This window comes from Columba livia, chromosome 18, assembly GCF_036013475.1.
Source record: "Columba livia isolate bColLiv1 breed racing homer chromosome 18, bColLiv1.pat.W.v2, whole genome shotgun sequence".
Lineage (NCBI taxonomy): Eukaryota > Metazoa > Chordata > Aves > Columbiformes > Columbidae > Columba > Columba livia.
In genome coordinates this window covers 6,135,635-6,157,016 of record NC_088619.1, presented here as the reverse complement: position 1 = coordinate 6,157,016, position 21,382 = coordinate 6,135,635, and the positions used below count along the sequence as shown (strand labels likewise).

Here is a 21,382-nt window from a genome sequence, read left to right as displayed (position 1 = left end):
CAAAGACCCTTTCTCCTCCTCCCCATTTATCTGTACATCCCTTATTTTTCCTATTTGCATTTTTCTCTGGGAGTGAAGGTATTCAGGGCAATAGCATGTTCATTGCTTTGAAGCAAGCGGTCCCTACCTGGCTCTGGACAGTGGCAGAGCTGACTGATGCTTTGCCTGCCTGCCTGGCAGGGCATCCATTTTCCCCTCTTGTTTTCTCAGTTTCATCAGAAAAACATCCCTGGATGTTCTCAAAACACTCTGTTGGTTAAGCATGACCTGCCAGCCTGGGTGGCAGTGTTCCATCTGAACCAGGCAGCGCTGTTAAGCTGGGTTTTTGGGTTTTCCTGCTAATGAATGACACTGGTATGGGAGCTAAAAAGGCCTTTTTTTTCCCACTAAATCGCTTTATGGTATTTGAAATGAAGTAGTTAGGAGAATGGGTGTGCTAAAGAAAAGTGAAACAAAGGATGTTTGTTGTGGTCCTGTGTGGAAATGAGGCTCTGGTAGGAGCATTGCAAGGTTAGTACCTGCTGAGTGCATAGCTAGTGCTGCTACTGCCAGCTTAGCCTCATCCAGACATTGCCGCTGGGTTTCTCCTGTGCTTTTGGGAAAAGAAGGCACCTGTCACGTTCAGCATGTTGGCAAATGTCCATTAGAGCTTTGAGCAAAGTTGCAAATCTCCATTAGAGCCCAGGAAGAGGAAGAGCTTTTAATCATAAATGACAACTTGTAGTCTGTGATTTGTGCCTAGACCTTAAGTGATGGGTGAAATTGCCCTTTTTGACACCCACCTTGCTATAAATAGTGATTTTAACTGGGGGCAGGTGCTACTGAAATGTCGCTTGGGTGAAATCTGGGTGATGTGTAGAATGCACGTCTCTGAGCAGAGAGAGGAATTGTCTTTATCGGGTGTATCGAAAGCTGCACATCCCTGCCAAGAGATGTTGTAATGGTGAGATGGCCATTTATCAGCACTTCTCTTTGGCGTGGTTTGAAACTCTAATGTTTTCTTGAATCATCTCAGTGCTCCATTCACAAAAGCTGCTGTTGTTAAAATGTCACACTAATAGATCTGTATTGTTTGTATCCCACCCTACTCCTCCACTGTCAGTGATTTTTAATTAACTTACTTTTAGGAAACGACACTGTTTTCAGTTCCCTACTTCTGTGCACATCACAAAGGTTTTTTTTCCCCATTTTTATGAAGAGAAGTGTTGTTTGAGTGCCCAGACTGTTGGTAACATCTAGCAATATGCTTTTTGATGCACTGTTCAAGTATCTTCACAATTCTCTTTTTATAATTGTCCTCTGAAAGCGTAAGCTATGGTGACTTCCCCATCAAAATATTTATCCATCGCATGCCGTCTCTGCAGCATTGCTGGGGACTGGGCTTCTGATGCCGTTTTCTGCAAGAGGAATATTGCAGTTTCTCTTGATCCGTTCCACCCTGAAGTGTTACTTGAACTTTGTGGAGGGGTCTGTGATTGGTATGTGTAGTAGAAGTAGGATTCAATTGCAAATGTTACTTGCCTTTATCGCTATCATTTTCCGGGATGATAAACTCTACACTGATCATCACTTACTCTTGAGATGAGAGCGGCAGCTTCTTTTTAAACTTCATTGGCATTTTTTCTTTTTGAAAGCTAGTGTATTGAAATCATCTTTGCCAGATGAAATAGACCTGGGATTTTTGGGTTAAAAGTCAAAGCCTATTAATTCACCTTCTGATCTTTGGGCTGTTGCTGTTCAAAAGGTGACATGTAAATGCATTGACCCTGAGGTGCTTAGAGGCTTCAGGTAGCTGGATGAGAAACCTGACTGTTGAGTGCCTTTTTGCAGTTATCATTGCTTTATTAAGTGAGCTAGTGAGGTGTTGGTGAAAATCTCCAACACCCAAAGCCTGTGGAAGTGACCTCTGCGTTGCCTTGTTGTGGCTGTCAGGGAGGCTTAGTGCTGGTGATGCAATTGTGGTGACCTTACAATCCTGACAGGGTTGGAATGTGGCTGTGGCAGAAGACCCAAGCCACCGATGGACAAGCATGCCCCACACCACTGGATAAATGATTTGTAGTAATTCCCATCTTTGCATTGCCATCTCAGCCTAGGTTGCTGACCAGACTGAAAGCTAAGGAAGAACTTTGAATTTGGGGCTGGAACAACATGTATGCTTTGTCCATGGAATACCTAAGTGCGGTAAGAATATGGATGGAGGGTCCATCCCAATGAGTGCAGAAATCAGGGTGGCGAGAGTTGGAGTTTCTTTAAAATCATTTAACCCAGAAAAGTGGTATTTGCCTTTTCTCTTGGGTTGAAAATACAGATTTATGACAGGAGAACTATATGGTTGTCTTGTATTCAATTAATCATTTACTAATTATTGCAGTACTTCAATATAAACCATCCATCAGTGCAACCCTTGCAGGCAGGGGATGGTTTCAGAGGTGACCTGTGTTCCTACCAGGACTCTGCCACAAAACGTTTGTGTTACTGCTGGTCAAGTACACAGTAGGGGAGGCCCTTGTTATGTTTCAGCTTAAATATAAATGTTGACTTAATTGTCCCTAAAAGTTTGGGGTTAAACTTCGCTTCTAAAACAGGTAAGTGTTCCACTCATCATACTTTTAGGCAATTGTGAACAGTAACTTTGTTACTCCAAGGTCTGAATCCTGATAAAAATAAAGGAGATCAGTTCACAGTGTGCTTATCATGTTCAGTGGCCCTCAAGGATGTCATACAACGGGCTCTGGAAACCCTTCTGTGTAGATTTTCAGTGGGATTTGTTATGTCTTGTTATGTAGCTCTCTGGGCAGGTGGCCCCTCATGGGTTGAAACCTTCGGAAAATCAGCTTGTCCTACCACCTCTAGTCATTTAGACTCCAGGCCAGTAGTTAATGGCTCTGTACGCCCACGTTATGCTTCGCTGGCTGATATTTAAAAACAAAGCACATTAAAATGGCATGAGAAATGACAGTTCTGCAAAGGGCTGGGCGAGGAGGAGCAGACTTCACCTCTTCTTCCCGTGCCGAGACTGTGATGCTCTGGTGGAGTAAGTACAGTGTGCGTGCTGGCTCACAGCTGAGTTTGGGATTGTGCAGGTTTGTCTGAAATAGAGTTAATTTTCCATGCAGTTGAAATCTTTTCTGCTTTGTTTCATTTCCCCAAGTCTGGCAGATGGGATGCTGAACAGCACCAGGTGTCCGTGCTGAAGTGAAGGAGTAGGGTGTGATGGGAATGGTGCTGGTGGCCGGGGTCTGGCCTGCGGTAGGTGGCCCAGGTCTGGCTACCAGACCTGCCCTGGCTGCTGCCCTTGTGCAGGCAAGGCCCTTTGCATCGGCATCCATCAGCCTGTGTCTCAGAGCTGCACTGCGAAGGAAAGGACTTTATCTCATGACAAAGGAGAGGGTGTGTTTGTTTCCTTCAAAGAACTTTAAGCCTGATCTCTCCTTAGTTTGTTCTGTTTGGGATGATGCGAATAAAAGGGAAAATCATGGGATTTTTTTTTATCCATGGCTTTCTTACCACACCCCTGATGATCTCATCTTTTTAAATCTCAGACCTGCTTCTGTGTAACATAATCCTTGTTGTTTTGTGACAGCTTATTGTATGCCCGTTCTGTGTACCTCCTGATGTTAACTGCTTAGTATACCAAAGCAGGAGTTGTTTTTACTGCTGTCAGTATTGTTGAGCTTTGCAGCATTGGGTGTATCCTGTTCTGCATCACGCACCAACAAAGCTAACAGACTTCAGAGGTATCAGGGGGTCTTATTGCTGGTGGTGATGGAGAGGGTAGAAAAATGATGTGGATTAGCTTGTAAAAACTGGGTTTTTTTAGTCTCTAAAATGGATATGGGATTGGAAAAGTGTAAATCTGAAACGCTTCCTGTTGAGAATGCATTGATCAAATTAGTGTTTGCTAAGGGCTGTGGCAGTGAGGTGTGTTACTGTCACAGCTTTTTCTAGCCCTTTTCAGTTCCTGTTGCAGCCATGACACCCTCACAAGCAGGACACTCCTACGCTTACAGTGATTTTTCCTGTTTCTGGGAACAAGGGTAAGGTGTAATCCTTACATGAGTTGCTGCTCCCTTTTTGTATTTTAATGCAGTTGGCGAGTCTGTCTGTACATTCTCTTTACTAATGGCTGTTAGGCTTATTTACTGTGGAGACAAGAGTTAAGGTTGCTGACTGCCTCAAAGACTTCTCCTGGTTTTCTTTTCCTCAAACCCAATCTTGACTGAAGTTTCGCCAGGAGACAACCCCTTGCCCAACAGGGTGAAGCAGCTGGTTGGGCTCATCGAGGCTTTGGTGTCCACCGATCCCAGCAGTCCCTGGAGCGGAGGGTGCTGGTCAGATCAGGCTACAGATGCTGCCTGCCTGTATCTGAATGCGATGGCTTTTCTACCACTCTCTCCTGGAGCTTCTGTAAGCTGTGTGTTATCTGAAGAGACAAGAGGCTGCTCCAGCCTTCCCTGCTGAACCCAGAAAAAATGCTGGAGCTGATTAAACAGGCACATTCCCTCTGGAGATGGGCCGCCTTCGAGCAGAGGAATGTAGGTCATGGTTAAGTATATAAAATGAAAAAAAGACTCCATTGTAATGGCAGCATTTCACCTAGATAATCCAGTGAGGTCCTCACACTAATGGAAAACCTGTTCTTACATACACGCTATTTAATATGACTCATTAAGCAAACCTAATTAAGTAGCAGCTTCAGCCCTACTAAATGCCATGGCAAATGTGATTCTTAAGGCTCCATGGCTGGCATTCTGACCACTCCATCCTCCTGTCTGCTGTTTTCTCTGTCCAAATCCATGTTCTCAGCCTTTGGTGCCCCAGGCAAGGGTAAAGGAGGAAAGCAGCGAGGTGTGAGGCACCGGCAAGTACCTGAGAGGATAAAGGTAATGTTGCATACATGGCCATCTGAGCCAGGCACGTAGCTCCGGGGTAATGAGAACTGAATCTGGGCAGGTGAATTAAGTGAGATGGATCTGGCTCTGCACAGAGGAGGGAGAGCTCGGTGTTCACTGCGTGAATCTGCTGTAAAGGTGCTTGTCGTAGCGTGCAGGAGATCTTGTAATGCACACCTGATAAGCGGTGGATAAAAAAACAACTGACAAATACCCGTCAGAAGTGAGTCTGAGGCTGGTGGTTATATTATGCAGGTGTTCACGGCTGAGGAGCTTTTAGTACAGGATTCTGCCACATCAGGTGACTTCTGGATTATTTTTTTTAGTTTGTGGTAAGAACTCAATGTGCAACTTATATTAATAGAAAAATATCCCTTTTGCAGCTTTTTCTGTGTATTCAGCATACTTTGAAATCTTGACAGTATCTTGCATACTTGAGTATCTGAGTAGATACTTGAGTATATTCAGAGCGTACACCCTCAAATGGAGATGTGCCATGTTCTTGGCTTATTGTTGTCCACTATTTAATGGTGCACCTGATTTTTCATGGCAGCTGATGACACTGTGCCTTTACAGACGCAAAGCTGGGGAATCTTTTCAAGTGAAAATCGCTGTTGTACGTGTGGGGGTGTCCTGGCAGTGGTTGGTCTGAGTTGGTTTGAGTTGCTGCTGGAGGTTACACATCTTTTTCAGAAGCCTGCCACATCTGCGGAGTACGCAGTGGCCGTTAATGAGTAGGGGCAGTTTTAAGGGAGAGCCTAGTTTGTATGTCTAATTAGGAACGACAGCCCATAGAGTGCAGCCTGAGGCTTATCAACGCACCATCCCTTCCCAGAACACGGCCGGGACTCAGCACCTTGCAGCGGTTCTGCTTATGGTTGTGCCGATGCTGTTCAGTTCGTGCCGTGTGCCTTTGTGGTGACTCTGGAATCTGCTGTCCCATCGCTACTTTCCGCAGTCACAGGCCTGCAGCTTTGTCCCCTTTTCAGGGGTTTGCAGGGCAGTCCTGCCGGGGCGTGTTGCATTTTGGCAGCGCTGGGCAGAGGCAAAGTTCAGCTCAGCTCCATTTTGCTGGCAGTGTGCAGGAGGAGGCCGAGTGCTGCTCCAGCTGTCAGGGGAGCTCAGCTCTCTAAATCATCTTCTGAGGGTATTTTTATAGTGTTTGCAAACCTACCCAAACTGTGTTTATGGCTCAGTGTTTCACCGAGGTGGTGATGGACTGAAATCCCTGAAGTCATTAAAGCAAAGAACATATTATGTATATGGCACATAACGAAGAGTCTGGCAAAAGAGTTGAAGCAAAATATACACTTTCCTACTGTATTCATGCATCAATATATCCTCAAAAAAGGGTATTCTAGGAAGTAGTCATCCTGTGAATTGCAGTTCCAGGAAATACAGGGCTCCCTGTCAAGGATAATTGACCTTGTTTAAGAAGGTAAAATGTATTTTGCAGAGGAGGCTATTGATTAGTTGTTCACCAGACTGTTTTTATTCTTTGGTGTGTAGATGCAAAGGCATCCAGATGTACAAAGCACGCATTTGAAGTCACGCCACTGTAGGGACGGGGATCAGTGGCTTTGTAATTGATTAGCTGCATCATTTGTTGTTAGTGTTTTTTCCTCTTGGTTAAGAAATTCCCAAGAGGCTGTTAGCATAGGTATAATGCAAGACTCAATATTGTGTCTGTGCTAGGAATCTAGAGCCGTTCTGCTCTGAAAGGCTTTTTTTGGTGGTGTTTTTTTTAAGAGGAAAAAAGAGCTTCTCACTGACTAGCTGTGTGTCTGTTTGGAGGCAGAACTGCTGACTTCAGGCAAACAGGCTTTTAGCTGCATTTTGCTCATGCTGTCTGGAGTGAGCACTTATTGCTCTAAGGGCAGCCTCAGCAGAGCTACTTACCACTCAGGCTACACCTCGGAGTCCACGGAGGCGGGGAAAATACTTAAGATGAAAATCTCAGCTCATCTCAGACCTTAGGCTGAGCTCGCAGGTCCGAGGAGGGGTGTGAGGGATAAGAGGGGGCGCATGTGCTTTGTAACTGTGCAATATGACAGAGCTGCCAAGTCAAACGTGACATCCCCCAGTGCCATTTCAGCATCTTTTCTAATCAGATCTGCATTGAAATATCTTACAGGTGATGTTACTATCTGATGTTTGTCATATTAGGCCAGGAAGAGGGTAGAGACGTGCTCCCGTGTTCCTGCTGAAGTTGTACAAATGTGGAGAAGGCTTTTAAAAAAACCTGCTAGGAGCAGCCTGCTGATCTGTATGCAGAGGTGAGGGATGCGGCCAAGCATCCCTTAAATAGATTTAAACCCCAGTTAGGAAAGTTCTGAGACTTTTGTCTTTGCCTCTATGGGAACATAGTCAGCTCCAAGGTGAGTTCTGTTAACAGTCAATCTCCCCTTGCTTGCCCATGAGATGTGAGCTTTTAGAAATGTTTTTAGTGAAGGGGCAGTTCCAGGTTTCTCTGAAAAAGGGAAGGTTTTGGTTTCATGGCTGGCTTAGAAGTGTGTTACTGCCCTGGGGACTCTGCAGGGTCTCCTAAATGCCCAAGCCATTCTTGAAAACTGGATTGGAGCATCTTGGGCAATTTTTTTCCCAGTAATTTGTGATTGCTGTACAGCTGTTTGGCTGTGTTGTGATGCAGAGTGTGTATGGAGTTGAGGAGCATAAAGCTATACTCATACAGGAAGTGTAGTGTTGTCTGTATGCTGTGTCCAGGGGAAAACCAGGCTGGCATGGATTCATGCAGGTATGAAGGATTTTGCCCTTAAAACCTGTGTGCAGAGAGGTGTTTAATAATGCAATTTCAGGTTTAGAATGGGAACTGTATGTACTTCATTCAAAACCAGGGAACATCTGGCTTTATTGCTCCTCTGGTTTCTATGCCATTGGTGAAAGTGTTTACTGATACCAGCGGCTCAGTGACTCCATCTATATATGTGCTTTTTGGTTGCTCAGTTGCCAAGGAAGGGACAGGGAGAAAGAAGATTCCCTGAGCTATAACCTTGAATTATTGTCACATCAATAACTGAATGGATACCTGCAGAGTAACACAGAGGTGTTTTCATGCAGATGTTGGATGCTCTGCTGGGCAAATGCTGTGTTGTCTTAGGTTGCTGCCAAAAATCCAAAGAGCTTATGATAAATGGTTTAGAAATCAGCGTAGAAAACACCTGGAGGCAAAATGATATAGTAGCGTTGTGTGATCACATTGATGGGTCTTAAATATGATATTGAAAGCTTTGTGCTCTGACTGAAAGGATAAGGAAGAAAAAGTCCACTAAACTTAGTGTGCAAGAGGGGTGAAAAGTGTTTTGCTCCAACAGTATTAAGTTGGACCCGGAGGGGTTTTTACGCTTTTGTCCCTATTGCATTGTTGCTGCTACCGGTCCTGGTGAGATCTTCTCAGAGTTATTAAAGGGAATTGAATGTTGGTTGGAGGCAATGAATTAAACCTGCTGTGGCTGGGAGGTGTTTTAGTCTTCCCCCTGCCATTCTGCAAGTGTTGAATCCACCCCTTGAATAAAAAGGCAGTGTGGGGATTCCAGAAATTCAGGCATCAAATAACTGTGCTTCTGTAGCCTGGTGTATGGATTCAGTATGGGCTATTCCTTTTTGTAAAGGCCAATACAGCATTTATGTATGGGGAGGGTAACTGAAACTCTTTCAGTGAATAGAAAATGCAGCTGAGGTTTTTTGGGCAATGATGCAATCGTGCTGCATTGTCCCAGCAGCATTCACACACTTCTGCGGTGTGAGCTGGGAGCGGCTTTGCTGTCGGAATAAATGTGTGCTGGGGGTACCCACACTGGCACTGAGCTTTGGGTGGATTCTCTCTAGTGTTCCAGAGCCTCCCTGAGCTGGTCATAAAGGCTTTTTTAAAAAAACCCCAAACAATATATGATATCTGTGGATACAGCTGTTTCAGAAGGCGTGTTATTGAACAGAAAGCCTTTGCCGAACGCTCGCTGTCTTGCAGCTAGTATTAGCCATAGTGTCTCTTATAACAGCTCTCGCCTTTGCTCCGTGTGGGGAGGGACTGGAGAAGTGACCCTGGACATGTGTCCTGGTGAGGATGCTGGTTTCCTTGCGAATTAGATTTCAGTTTTCCCAAATGCTCTTAATCACTAGCTATCAAAACTGCCTCCATCTCCAGCCTAAGCATCCTGTATTTCCCACCTAAGCCAGCAAATTCACCCAGGTCCTGATCCACTTGGTTGCATTCACTGTTCTGCCTCTTCTCCTTGGGCTTCAGACAGCCTGTCTGTCCGCGCAGCGTTCCTCATACGTAACGGAGCAGTTGGGCACTGCGGTGTGTTTGGGGACTGTGTTCTGCATGTGGGACCAACCCAGAATATTTCTCCAGGGGACGCTCTCATTCCAGAGCAGGCGTGAACCTCTGAGGAGCCACAGGAGACCTGTCAGCTCCACGCACTCGCTGCCCAGGACTGACTGGGAGCCTAGCGTGACACAGCATTTGCTGTGCTTTCAGCTAGAGCTATTTATACATCGCTTTTCAGTGTTATTTTGTCTCCTCTAGGAGACATTAGTTTATTAAATTTGCTGCAGTTCCTGGACCTAGATGAGTATTTTGGCTCTGTGGCAGCACTGGACCTCTGCGTCCAAACATGTGAGGGAATTTCATCGTTAAGGTATGTCTGGATTCAGCCCCTAAGGTGGTTTGACCTGCAAACTGGACTTGTGTTGGTTCTTAGGTTTGAACCAAACCTGGCACACTAGGGTTTTAAGGATAATAGGCTAATATCTTCCCTCTCTCCTAGGAGAGAAAATTGCAGCAATTGTGAAACATGACTGTCTGTGTTTGGGGGAAGGGACTCCTGCGAGGGTGGTAGTGGAGGCTCTGGGTGAAAGGAAGGGAAAGAAGAGTGGGCTGTATTACACTAACTGTCCTGTGTCAACCTCCTACGTTTGGGTGTCGCATGGCTGACATCCTGTCAAAGAGCTCTGGCTGTGTCCGGAATTTTAAGCAGCTTTATAAATAGCGTTGCTCAAACCGCCTGTGTGTTCAGAGACTGTGAAGGACTGGGGTAGACCAAAATATTACAGTTTAATTTTTGAACCAGTCCGAAAACTGGAGCAAGAAAGAGTGGAAACCTGGAATGTAGAAACACCCGTGGGTTATCTTCCTCTGCAATGCAAAGCACACATACCTGGGAAGGGGGTCTGTTAGAGCATTGCTGGAGATTGCTATGAGGCTCACAAAGCACGAATATATGAATCTTGTTAAGGCATCTCAAACTATTCTTTCTCTCCTACTTGCCTGCTGTCTTAAAGCTGCTTGCAGGTTATGCTGTCTCTGAATAATTGTGAACAATTAGAAGCTAATTTAAATGGCTGGTTTGTATTCACAGCAGCAGCATATGAGCTAACCAGCTGGAAAGCAGACACGGTGATTTTTCTATTGATATGTCTCCCTCTTGTTGTTCCCTGGCAGTTTTGGCAAGGTGGATTTTTGCTGGGGGCTGATAAGGCGTTGCTCCTGCACACTGCTGACCTGATTGCAAGGGGAGAGGGGATGCTTCATCCCCTAATGCAGAGTTACCTCCAACCAGCAGAGTCCAGTTTTGGCTCAACAGAAAAACCCTCCCTGGTTTGCTCCAGTAATGGAGTAAAGGAATATTTCTCCTGGATATGCTCTTTATTCTTACTGTCAAAGATGTAGATGGGGCAGTGCACTTACTCAGGAGTGAATTGGTCAGCAATAGTACACAGATTTCCTCACAGCATCCTTTTTCTCCTCTGGAAAGGCAGGTGGAGGTTCAAGCAGCCCCACTCTGTCTTCCAGGCCTGGCAATGTGCCCCAAATGCCACTCGGAGTGGCAAGTGACTGATTTTTACACAGCTGATGCTGTCCAGATGGCAACCCCAGTGCCATCCAGCAAGAAGGTGGAAAACCTGTTGTGTGGTAACTGCCATCTGCGCCCCAAGGCAACCATTTGAGGAATCTTTTTGCTTCAGGTAAATGAAATAGCTACTGGACAGGTTCTTTTAACACATAAGGATGACACAGCTTAACTGTCAAGCTCAAACAGAGGCTGTTGAGAATCCCAGGAATCTACACAGCTGGCTGAAATGAGCATCTGCTGTCACACTGGTTGGTACTGGCATCCAGGTGAGGTGCTCCTTGAAGCCCCTTCTAGCAGTCAAATGCATCTCACTTAGATATTGTTAGGTACTGCCAAAAAGCTACAGCACAGCCCTTGCTTTCACCTGGATGGTTAGTGTTCACCAGTTTCCACAGCCATCCCCTTAGGTCCTGCTTGAACTGGGTATCTCTCGACAAGCTGGGCTTGGGTGTATGTGGAGGTGCTGTGCTCCTGACCTGTTCTCCTGCTGGGTTGCTAGCTCTGACCTGTGTTTCAGATCAGGCTTTACTGAGTGTTGAGACAGAGAAGTATTGCCTGATGTACTGGCAAAATGTTGTCTGCTTCTCTCCTTACTGCTTCCCACCAGCTTCTCCTGTGGCTTTAACCGCAGTCTCATGTGGGTTTTTGCAGGTAACAGTGCCATCTGGTGCTAGAGCACTGCTCTTTATCAAGTTTTTCTCAAATTCTTAGGCAGAAGGAGTAGGACAGTATTGCTTTTAATCAGCCATCTTACTCTAAGGAAATGAGAGGAGTGTCCTGTGACAATCTGTGCTGTAGGGACATTGCACCTGGAGGAGATCCATTAGGCCTGTCTTGGCTTTTCTGTTGAACTGATTTTCCTGGAACTGTTATACCCGGAAGACTGGGTACATGAAGCAAGAAGTATAACACTGAGATGGGGAATCTTTTACTATAAACTGCTGCTAAGAAGAAAAATCCGATGTTTAGATTAAGTCCTGTAATTGGGGATATCTTTGAAAGATTCCCCATAGGACTCTAAGTGGCTTATTGCTAGACTTACTAGTCAGTAAATCTCCTCTTACAATATCATTCCATATTTTATAGTCATAGCAATGTATTTTTAAACTTTAGCTTTCCGTATCTTTATGCCGAGCATCATGATCGTGTTCATTCTTTCTGAATTATTTTTCAGGTCTCCTTTTTGCATGCACGGGGTTCACTTTGCATTCCCACATGGAAAGACCTGGTTATTAGTTGATGTGAGTGAATTTACATGATGTAAGCCTGTCTAAACAAATAATTCAGCAGCACTTGATGACAGGGTTGGACAGAGTCAAACTTTTCTGTAACTCTTCCCAGTTGCACTGAGGATCATTCTAGCCTGTGGAGTCTAGAAAGCTCGGTAGGCTGTTGAGTAGGCTTTACTCCTTCTTCAAGCATCTAACCCAGGCTCACATGCCAGTGGGTTCCCTGTTGCCACATATCTCTTGTGATGAGTAATGATGCTCAATTTTTACACATAAAGTAGAAATGTGAGACTAAGGATGCTGAAAAGCTGCTATTTGCTGGTTATAGGTGGGAGGGTGGATTTGTGCAGCTTTCCTTATTCTCCCTCCGGGATCCTTCTCTCTCCCAACTGTGCTGCTGCCTCTACTGGGAATTGCTCCTAAACCTACTTATTTTCCTTTAAATAATAACCCAGTAACCCTCCTGTCATCTTGTCTTCCTTCCCTTGCATTATTACCTTGTACTTTGTCTTCAGTTTGAGATTGGTGCGTATACCAGGCCAGAGAATCTGTCTTGTGGTGTTTTCCATAATGTCATGTAAATTTGTAGAGCTACAGAAGTGATTTGTTGCCAGTATAATAAATAATGCTTGACAGTCCTGGACAAGGGAAATCCAAGTGAAAGATTTCCTTTTGCTAAGCAAAAGATTTATGTTAAAGCTGGATTCCTCTGCCCCAGAGCACAGCATTTACCCACATTATAATTAAACTGAACTTTTGTTGCATCCAGTGATTTGTTGAGACTTTATAGCCAAATTCCACTTCTTGGAAAAGGAAAACAGAGCCTTTTGGTGTCTGTCTGCCAGAAGGCTCAAAGGTGATATTTGTTGGGATGGGGGGGGAGATGCTGCAGTGTATTGCTATGAGCGAAGGACCAGAACTATGCTGCAGGAGGAATTTTGTATCTACAGAGGATGGAAAGATATTCTGCCACCAAAGAACTCTACTACAAGCAGAGGAAGGGAGAAAAAAACCCCAACAGGTAGGGTGATTAGAAATGTAGATTGGGACAAAAGTAGCTCCAAGTCCACTGCAGTTACAGATGCAGATAGAGGAGGCTTAGGGAGCTTCAGCATGAAGTTGGAAGGAATTCAGCTGAATGGCACAACTTGAGGTTTGTATATCTCCATAATATGTCATAAAGACAAATTAAAGAGCTGTCAGTTTATCTTTTAGAACGGCAGGTCCCCGGGGAGGCTCGCTGTGTTGGGAGATTATGGAACTCATGAGACAGCTGGATTTTGAAGCCGCCGGTGGAACAAGCCTTCCCGCAGCACTAGCAGCGTTGAAAGGGAATGCGATGCGGAGCCAATGGCTGCATTCCCATTTTTCAGGTTGCCTCATCTCCTGTGGGTGTTGCAAAGGCTTTTCTCCACAGTCACCTTTTTGGCTTTTTAGAAGATCGCAGGTGCTGCCTGTCTCTGGTGTGTAATTTGATAAAAATTCATGTCCTCTTAATACAGGGGCTTTAAAACTTTTGTGGACATTCAGCTGGTGGTGGGCAAGTTTATTCCAGAGCAGTGTGTGATGGCCTGGAAGCTGCTGTGCTCATCCCTACCAGCAGTGGGGCCCTCATGAGCTAAATTAAGAAATTCTACTTTAGGTCATGCCTTTCGATTGTTGTCTGGAACAAGCATTATGTCCACACTGTACAGTTAAAGCCACAGTAGTTCACTGGTAGCAGGCACTACTTGGAGTGGGCTTAGTGGTAAATCTTAGTTTGTGCTGAACGTCGAATGATCGGCAGATTCAGATCTGCTGGTTGCATGAACAAAAGAAATTGTAATGCGTCGTCAGTTGGCTGCTGCAGGTAGTGCTGCACGCGATGCAAAGCTATTAGTTTCATCTTAGCTTCTATGAAGTTCCTTAAAGCATTTATTTCCATTTGGGGAACGTTTGGGCTCCTCCCTGCCTAGCCCTGTTCTGTTCTTCCTGCGGCCAAAGTTAATGTTCAACCTGCCCTTTGCAGAAGGGTGTCTTGCACTGCCTGGGACAGCCTCATGAACCAGCTTTTGAACTCTTTTGCACTGAACTAATATAGGAAACAAAGATCCTGCTTGCTGTCCTTCCCTCGCTTTGACCAATCCAAATGGGGAACTGCATTTTCCTGAATTACTCAGGTTTTGGAGAGTTAAATACAGACCAATTTTTTTAATCTGCTGGTGGAATTCCTAAGTAGCTCTCTATATATTTTCTCCTTTCATAATTCTATGAGTGCTTTGAAATGACAAGCGGTACCATGACATCATGAAAATGCAGAATGCTGATATTAAAAACAGCTAAAAACTTAAATGCATCTAAATGCATTACTTATATGGCAGACTGTTGTGTAGCAGGGTGTTGGGAGCCACATACCACTCTGACATCTACTGCTCCATCAGGCTGAAGCCTAAACCCTCACCAGAAGGGCATGTTTCTTCTCCAAGGAATGTGGGAGTCTCCACAACCTCCCATCTCAAACAGATTGTGGACTTTTTGTCTGGAAGAGCCACAGACCACATGTGCTCACCATCCAGGAACAGCCAGGAGCTGTCACGGGCAGAACTTCTGTGCCAGTGAGTGCAGAAGATTTATTCTCAGAGTTTTGCAGCTGCATCCTTCAAAGGTTTTTAAAACGCCCTGTATTGTTCAGCTCTTCTGGGTAGCAGAATTTTGGTTCTTAGGACTGTTGAGTTTCTAGTAGTCTTTTTTTCCCCCCCATATTCTTTCCCCATAAAATCCAGTGTGGTTGGAAACCTCGCGGTGTTGAAGTGGCACATGTTGTTTCACTTGTAGATGTTGCCGTGTGAACCAAATCTGAGCATCCCTGGGATTCTCTGCTCTTGCTGATTTATCCTCTCTCCTCCTGCTTTTTAGACTGCTCATGTGCAGCACAATATGATCAATGTAACAGAAGTCTTCAAGGGAAGTGAACTTTGTACGTGGAACATATTTTTCCCCTAGAGTAGTATCTGATGCCACTGGTAATGTGTTGATGCTGAAGTTTATATTAAAAATATCTTGGCTTCAGATCTTCTGGGTCTTTGAATCTCTGAACCTTTGTCATCTAACTCCATGCTATATTTGGACAGCTGACTTGCTATTTTAGACACCTCATTTGGATTTGAATAAAACCAGCTTGTGTTGAGATGATTGCTACACTACTGCTTTAGTTGAAGTGTTTGGGTGTGTAGTCAGACCTTAGTTTAAAAATAAAACCAATTGTGGGATGCTGAGCTGGGCTGGCTGCTGCCAGCAGTGTTCCCTTCTGTCCCACAGCCACCAACACCTGTCCCGTGGCCACCTGGGCAGCTGTTGAGCTGCTCCAGGTTACAGCTGGACATAGCATCACTTGGCATGTTTTTAGTTTCTCTTAGTGCCCAGGACTGGAGCTGCTGGTGGCCAGGACCTGCTTCACATAGCAAGGAAGCTTCCCCTGAACCTCCAGTAAGAGCCATGCGGTGAACCTGCTCACAAACCAGTGCTGTCTGGTGCAGGTTTCTGAACTGCAGCTTCACCGCTGGAGAAAAGGACGTAATAGCTTTCAAGTTTAGAAAGCAGGTGGAAATAAGGTACACTATGTCCTGCTTCATGTGGGCTTACAAGTGCTGAGAAGCCACATAATTCGAAAGACCGATGAGGAGCCTGTCTGTCAGCTGCATGAAGCAAGGTGGTATCATTTCATAGCACTTGGATTAGGCTTTAACTGATTATGGAGCATCCCCTGAGTGCGTAGTGAGATTTAGAGAGCTCTGTGGTACCTTGGTACCTGGTGCTACAGTAGACATTACGATTTGCTTTTAACCTGTGGTTTTTCTTTTGCCTCTGAACATTGCTGCAAGTTTCCCTGATGACTTTCAAGCTAACACGTAGGTACTGTCCCTTCAAAACAGCAATACTAATTATTTTTCCCATCGCATTTTCTTTTGTAGTTCCACTGAGAGAACTCACCATCCATATTACAAGACAGGCTTTATAAAATTGCAAGTAATTTTTTCTTTTTTTGTTTGCTAATGTAGGAGGAGAACAGTGTTTTAAATTGGATCAGTTACACAAGATGCATGAGGAAGGTGCTGGGACTTGTGAGATGGTGGAGAAATAGCCCAGACTGAATAGTGGTAGCAGGTCTGAGCTTGGCTTCCCTACCCTTGTGGTGGTGACCACTGCTTGCCAACTCCTTACTTAACTCCCATGGCAGAACCATCATAGATATTTCACTGCTGACTCTTAGACAAAATCTCAACCATCACATAGTTTGGGTAAATATATAGAGTTTCATCTCCCGTACTATGCTTTCCTCTGTTCTTTTTCAGTGCCTTGTATTCCTGTTTTCACAAGCAGTTACCAAAGGAGGGTGGGTGTGTGCTGCTTTTCCTCCATCCTTATGTGCTTATTCCCAGAGCTCTTGTTTTGGAGGATAAAATCTGAAATGCATTTGGAATAGAAACTGGTGTTCTCCTCACGGCAGGGATCGTGTTGCAGGTGGAGGCCATGGGATCACACTAGCACCCTGGAGCAAATTTTGTTCTTCATTGGTCGGACATTGCCTTACTTAACATACATGGATGTGAATTTACTTTTTAAAAGGTGGCACAAACCCTGCCTTGTGTTTGAGGTGCTGGGAGGGTGTTGAACCCAGCTGGTAATGCAGGAGTGTGGGATTAGCTGAGAGCATCTCTGGGAAACTGGTATTTCTCATTCTTGGGGCTATTATCTAGACACATGGCTACAACATAAAACTAGTCATGTTAATATTGACTTTCATGGAGGTAATTGTAGCAACTGAGCTGTGAGTACCTATTTTAAAAGTGCTTCTCCACTACTGAGTTCCCTCGCTGCTGAGCAAGAGGCCTGACCTTGTGCTGGTGATCCCACCGCTCTGGCTACAACAGACGAGAGGCGGAATGACTGGACTGTCCTGTGTTCACCATCAGCCATTCTGGCTTCCCCTGGTTGGGTTTCTGCTGGGTTTTGACAATCTTTAATGTGATGACAGGCCTGCTAAGTATTTATTGTTGATGCTGGCGTTCTGCTGACTACTTGGCTTGCTTATCCTAGCGACTGAGGCAGGTGGGTCTGGCACATGAAGCTGCAAATAGTCCTGCTGCTTTTAAAAAAATCAAGGGATCTGAAAACAGATTAAATGTAGTCCCCCTGCAGGGGAAGCTGTATGCCTTGTTTCGGGAAGGATTTGTGTGATTGTATCATTCAGGATCACAAACTGGGAAAGCTACTAATTTACAACTTTTATAATTTAGCAGAGCTGACAAACACACAAATATTGCTGCTGCCAGGTAGTGTCAGATCATCTTGTCAATCTCTGTTCTTCAGATACTGCTTAATAGAGAACAGTATGGCTCAATGATATGTTGAAACATAATGCATCAATTTAAACACCACGTGTCAGAGATTAAATTGCCCTAATGTGTGTTGAAATGAAAGTATCATTATACACTTGGAGCTCTGCAGCAAGAGAACTAGAGTTAAAATACACAAACTGCTGCTCACGCGTGAGCACTTACTGGAATGTGAATATTGCTGCCTGCTTCTGGATGTTAAGAGCCTATCTATACAGTACTTATTTTAACAAAGAACTTTAGAAAGCTGTATAAAAATTGATGTCTATATATATACCCTGGTGGGATGTGGGAGGCAATGAAGACACTTCTACAATCCAGAAATGGGCTGTGGGAAGCTTCAGGTTTCCCACTCCAGCGGAGTTCCGACTCCAGAAGCTGGGTCTAAAAGCCTTGCTGGCTGTCTCTCTTCCTCTCTTACTGAAACATGCAATCAAGAAGGCAATAAGTATGCAGGTACTTTGGTTTGATTGCGGATCCTGTCCTTGGATTATAGATTTATGTCTAATTTAGTAAAGCAGGATGTAAGCCAGGGTGTGGGTTAGGACAAAATGCTGACAAAGCACAGTGGAATTTGGACTGGGAGGTCAACAAGAAAAAGCACTGAATGCAGCACCGGTGCAGAGATGGATTCTGAAATTAGGATGTGAAACGGGCTCTGTTCCTGATGCTGCATTCATGTGGTGCTTCACAAAACACGTGGTGTGTAATTAGTGTATTTGCAGGGTTCAGAACGATACACCGATGCAAATATGTTCTTGAGCACTGAAAGGCAGGTGAGACTCTCCCTGTTCAGCAGAAGGAGATCTTACCTGAGTTACTGGGAGGCTGAGCAAGGCTGAAATTAGAGCTCAATCCCATGGACTTCTGATTCATGTACTTCCGATGTTAACCCTTGCATGGCATTTTCATAGTGTATTCGATGGCAACTGCATTTTGCAGTTTTGAGCTTGTTGATAACGCTTTTGAAGTAGCCTGTGAGTAGACTTGAGATCACTGAAGCAGCTTGGGGAACATCACTTGGGGAACATTTTGGAGGGACATCACTTGGCCAACTGGCCAGTACTCACTGGAGATTCGTTAAGTGATACCTCCCCGTACCCGCACTGACTCTTGATGCCCAGAGCTCTCGACGTACTGATGTAACATGTGTAATGATGGTCCAGTTTCATCTTTGTTGCCAGCACTAGCTCTTTCCCCGCAAGGCCCTTATTGATGTTTTGTGTTAACCTGTGTGGACCTGGGGGCTCCTGAAGACAGCAGCACCCATTTCTCTTTTCTTTTTCCAAGTCAAATGTTCGCTGTAGTGAATTTGGCACCAAAGCCAGCTCTCCTGTGAGCTAAGTCTTCTCACTATGCAGTATCTTGCTTAAAAAGTTCCAGGCCAAACAGGGTCTCCGCAGATATTTTGGGGTATCTTGGGTGAAAAGTGTGCAGGATAAGACACAAGCTGTGGTGTGACGCGCTTATTCCTGTGTCTTCTGTCTTCTCCAGTACATAGACTGGATGTGGGTGGGAAAGGCTGCGTGATGCAGACGAGGGAAGAGTGAGACTTGAAGCAATGAACAAGGCGAAATGTCTGCACCCTTTCTGATGGGGCTGCTGACTTAGAGCACAGGTTGCCTGGTTGCTGTGTTTCAGATCTGTCCGTTGGATTTTGCAAAAATGCCACGGGGATTAACTCCGTGTATGAAGTACCTCAGCATCCTCTGCTGAAAACCTGCTCAGTCTGGAGGAATGCGATACTCTGCATTGGTATTTATCATGTTGTTTCTGACCAGGTATCATTTGGGTTGGCTAAATTCAGTGTCTCTCTCTCTCCCCTTAGCTGAAGCTTGAAGATCGCTCTGTGGTCCCTCGAGATGTGGTCAGACACAGGAGCTCCAGCGTAAGTGCTTTTCTCTTTGTCCCTTTTTGATTGTGATACTGCTGCATGGATTTCTGAGACTTGCCAAATTGCCTCAATGGAGCTGAATGGTAATGCTTTGAGCATGTTCTATTTTTAGTGTGTTTGATAGACCTAGCTGCATCCTTTGAAAATGAAATGCTGATAAGGCTGCCTCTCTACTGTTGCATATCGGCAAAGATCTCCTGAGTAAGTGAACCTGATAATGTCAGGTAATGAGATGAGAAGCTTGTCTATCTCCCCATCCTTTATGTTTTAAATCAATCCATTCTGAGATGCGAGGAGCACGGACCTTCTCTCTTGGACCTAACGGGGAGGCTGGAGTGGAGACACATCACGTTACACTGTGTGCTACAGTGGGGACGTTGGAGGAAATATTTTCAGGGAGGCCTCCCAGTCTTCAGCGTGCACCATCTTGCCCAATTGCTTTCCAAAATACAGCAAATCCCAACACTGCTGAAGCATGTAGCACAACTAGGTTTGCAGAAAACAAGCTGGTTCTTAGCAGCCTATAATCGCTACCTTCCGTCTTCCTGGATACTACTTTAATTCCTAATCATTTTGTTCTAGTTATACAGCATTTATTGCTTATCAGAGATGTGTAGATTTGGGGTTTTTTTGGGGTGTAGGGAATACTGGGAACATTGTTCAGATCGATGATGGGCTGGGATGTGGTCTCTTTAGCAGCTTAGCTGGGTTGGCACAGCTAACCTCTAACCCCGAGCCATCTGGCCGGCCATGTGTGCACCAGCGTCTTCTCTTGACTCGCTTCCAGCGATGTGGCCACCAAGGCTGTGATGAAGCAGGCAGCTGGCCACATGGCGTGCAGCCTGCTGCAGGGATGGGGAAGGCCATTCTCTGACCTGGGTTGGGGTTTTTTTAATTGATAAAAAAGGCTTTATTAAAAAAAAAAAAAAGAAAAACAACCCTTTTTTCACGTAATGTTCCAAAGAGGAGGAAAAACTTTAAGGGTAATTTGAAAAATACTGTGACAAAATATTTCCTTAAGAAATTTAGTTCTTGTTTGAAATGGAAATTTGGAGTCGGCATCTTACTAAAATTGCGGCTTTATGAAGGCGTTTTAATCCAAAACAAAGAACTGTTAGCAAATTGAAATATCAGCTGTTCAGGGCATGGTACCTGGCACAGCTGGACTCTGTAGTGTATCCTCCTCACTCAGAAGGATGCTCAGAGTCCTGCCTCAACTGTTTGTTCTCTAATGCTGCTTAAGGTCACTTTAAGCTGTTGGGCAAGTTGTTCTCCTCTTGGCAAACATGGAATGTGTTGCTTTTGTTAGCAATTTCCATACTCATCTGAGCAGAACCTGGCTTCTCTGGCTTGTTGCACATGTATCAGTAGATACATTCTCAGCAGCTGTTTTGAACACTCCTTTATTGTCTGTTTGCATGTTTAAACACTCACTTTTGCTTGACCATTTTTATTAGTGGCTGATAACATCATTTTTTTAATTGATGGAGTGATGAGAGTATAACTCCATTTTTACTCTCCCCTCTATTTGAAAGCATAGCAAATCTGAAGATACCTTATGCTTCACCTTCCCCTCAAGTATGCTCTCAGTGTCAATGGTAAATGAAACAAACTTCTTCTATCCCAAAGACCACTTTCGCTTTGTTAATCAGATGTATTGCAAAAATCAAAAAAGCATTTAAAACAGAAAATCTGCAAGTGTCAGCCTGCCAAATTCAAGATGTGGGATGGTTGCCCTGCACCAGTTGGCCTGGCAAGTGCACAATGTGGAACTTACTCTGTATTCACCACACTCTCTTAGGGCTTGTTTTTAACCTTGGGTGGGAAGGACTCAAAATCCTCTGTTCTTCAAGAAGAGGGAGCCAAGTCAAATTCATGTGCTGCTCATCCAGCACAGAAAGTGGGGAAACACTGCTTTGGGGGTAACACATATAATGAGACCATTTCCTCTGAATGCGGTTGGGCCTGTAAATCTAATCCAACTGGATGAGAAGTGGTGAAGGTGGCAGAGTTCATTTTTCCAGGTGATACACTAATTTAGGGGAAAGAATATCAATAGGTCTGCAAGTTGTCAGACAGCTGGATTTTGTTGCTTTAAAGGGTGCTGGGCAATGCT

The 21,382-nt window shown here is 44.8% G+C and overlaps 1 protein-coding gene across 2 annotated transcripts in view; it reads left to right on the top strand.

Annotated features, from left to right (window-relative positions):
- UBE2O (ubiquitin conjugating enzyme E2 O) overlaps positions 1-21,382 on the top strand; it is a 59,770-nt gene that overhangs the window by 11,244 nt on the left and 27,144 nt on the right. The window contains exons 1-2 of one of the 2 annotated variants that reach the window (XM_021288620.2): positions 2,137-2,184; positions 19,201-19,260. In XM_021288620.2, coding sequence (XP_021144295.2) covers positions 2,152-2,184; positions 19,201-19,260 — 93 coding nt within the window. In that variant the 5' untranslated portion in view covers positions 2,137-2,151. Of the gene's footprint in view, positions 1-2,136; positions 2,185-19,200; positions 19,261-21,382 lie in introns of those variants that run through there. The other variant, XM_065034642.1, reaches the window with a different exon arrangement.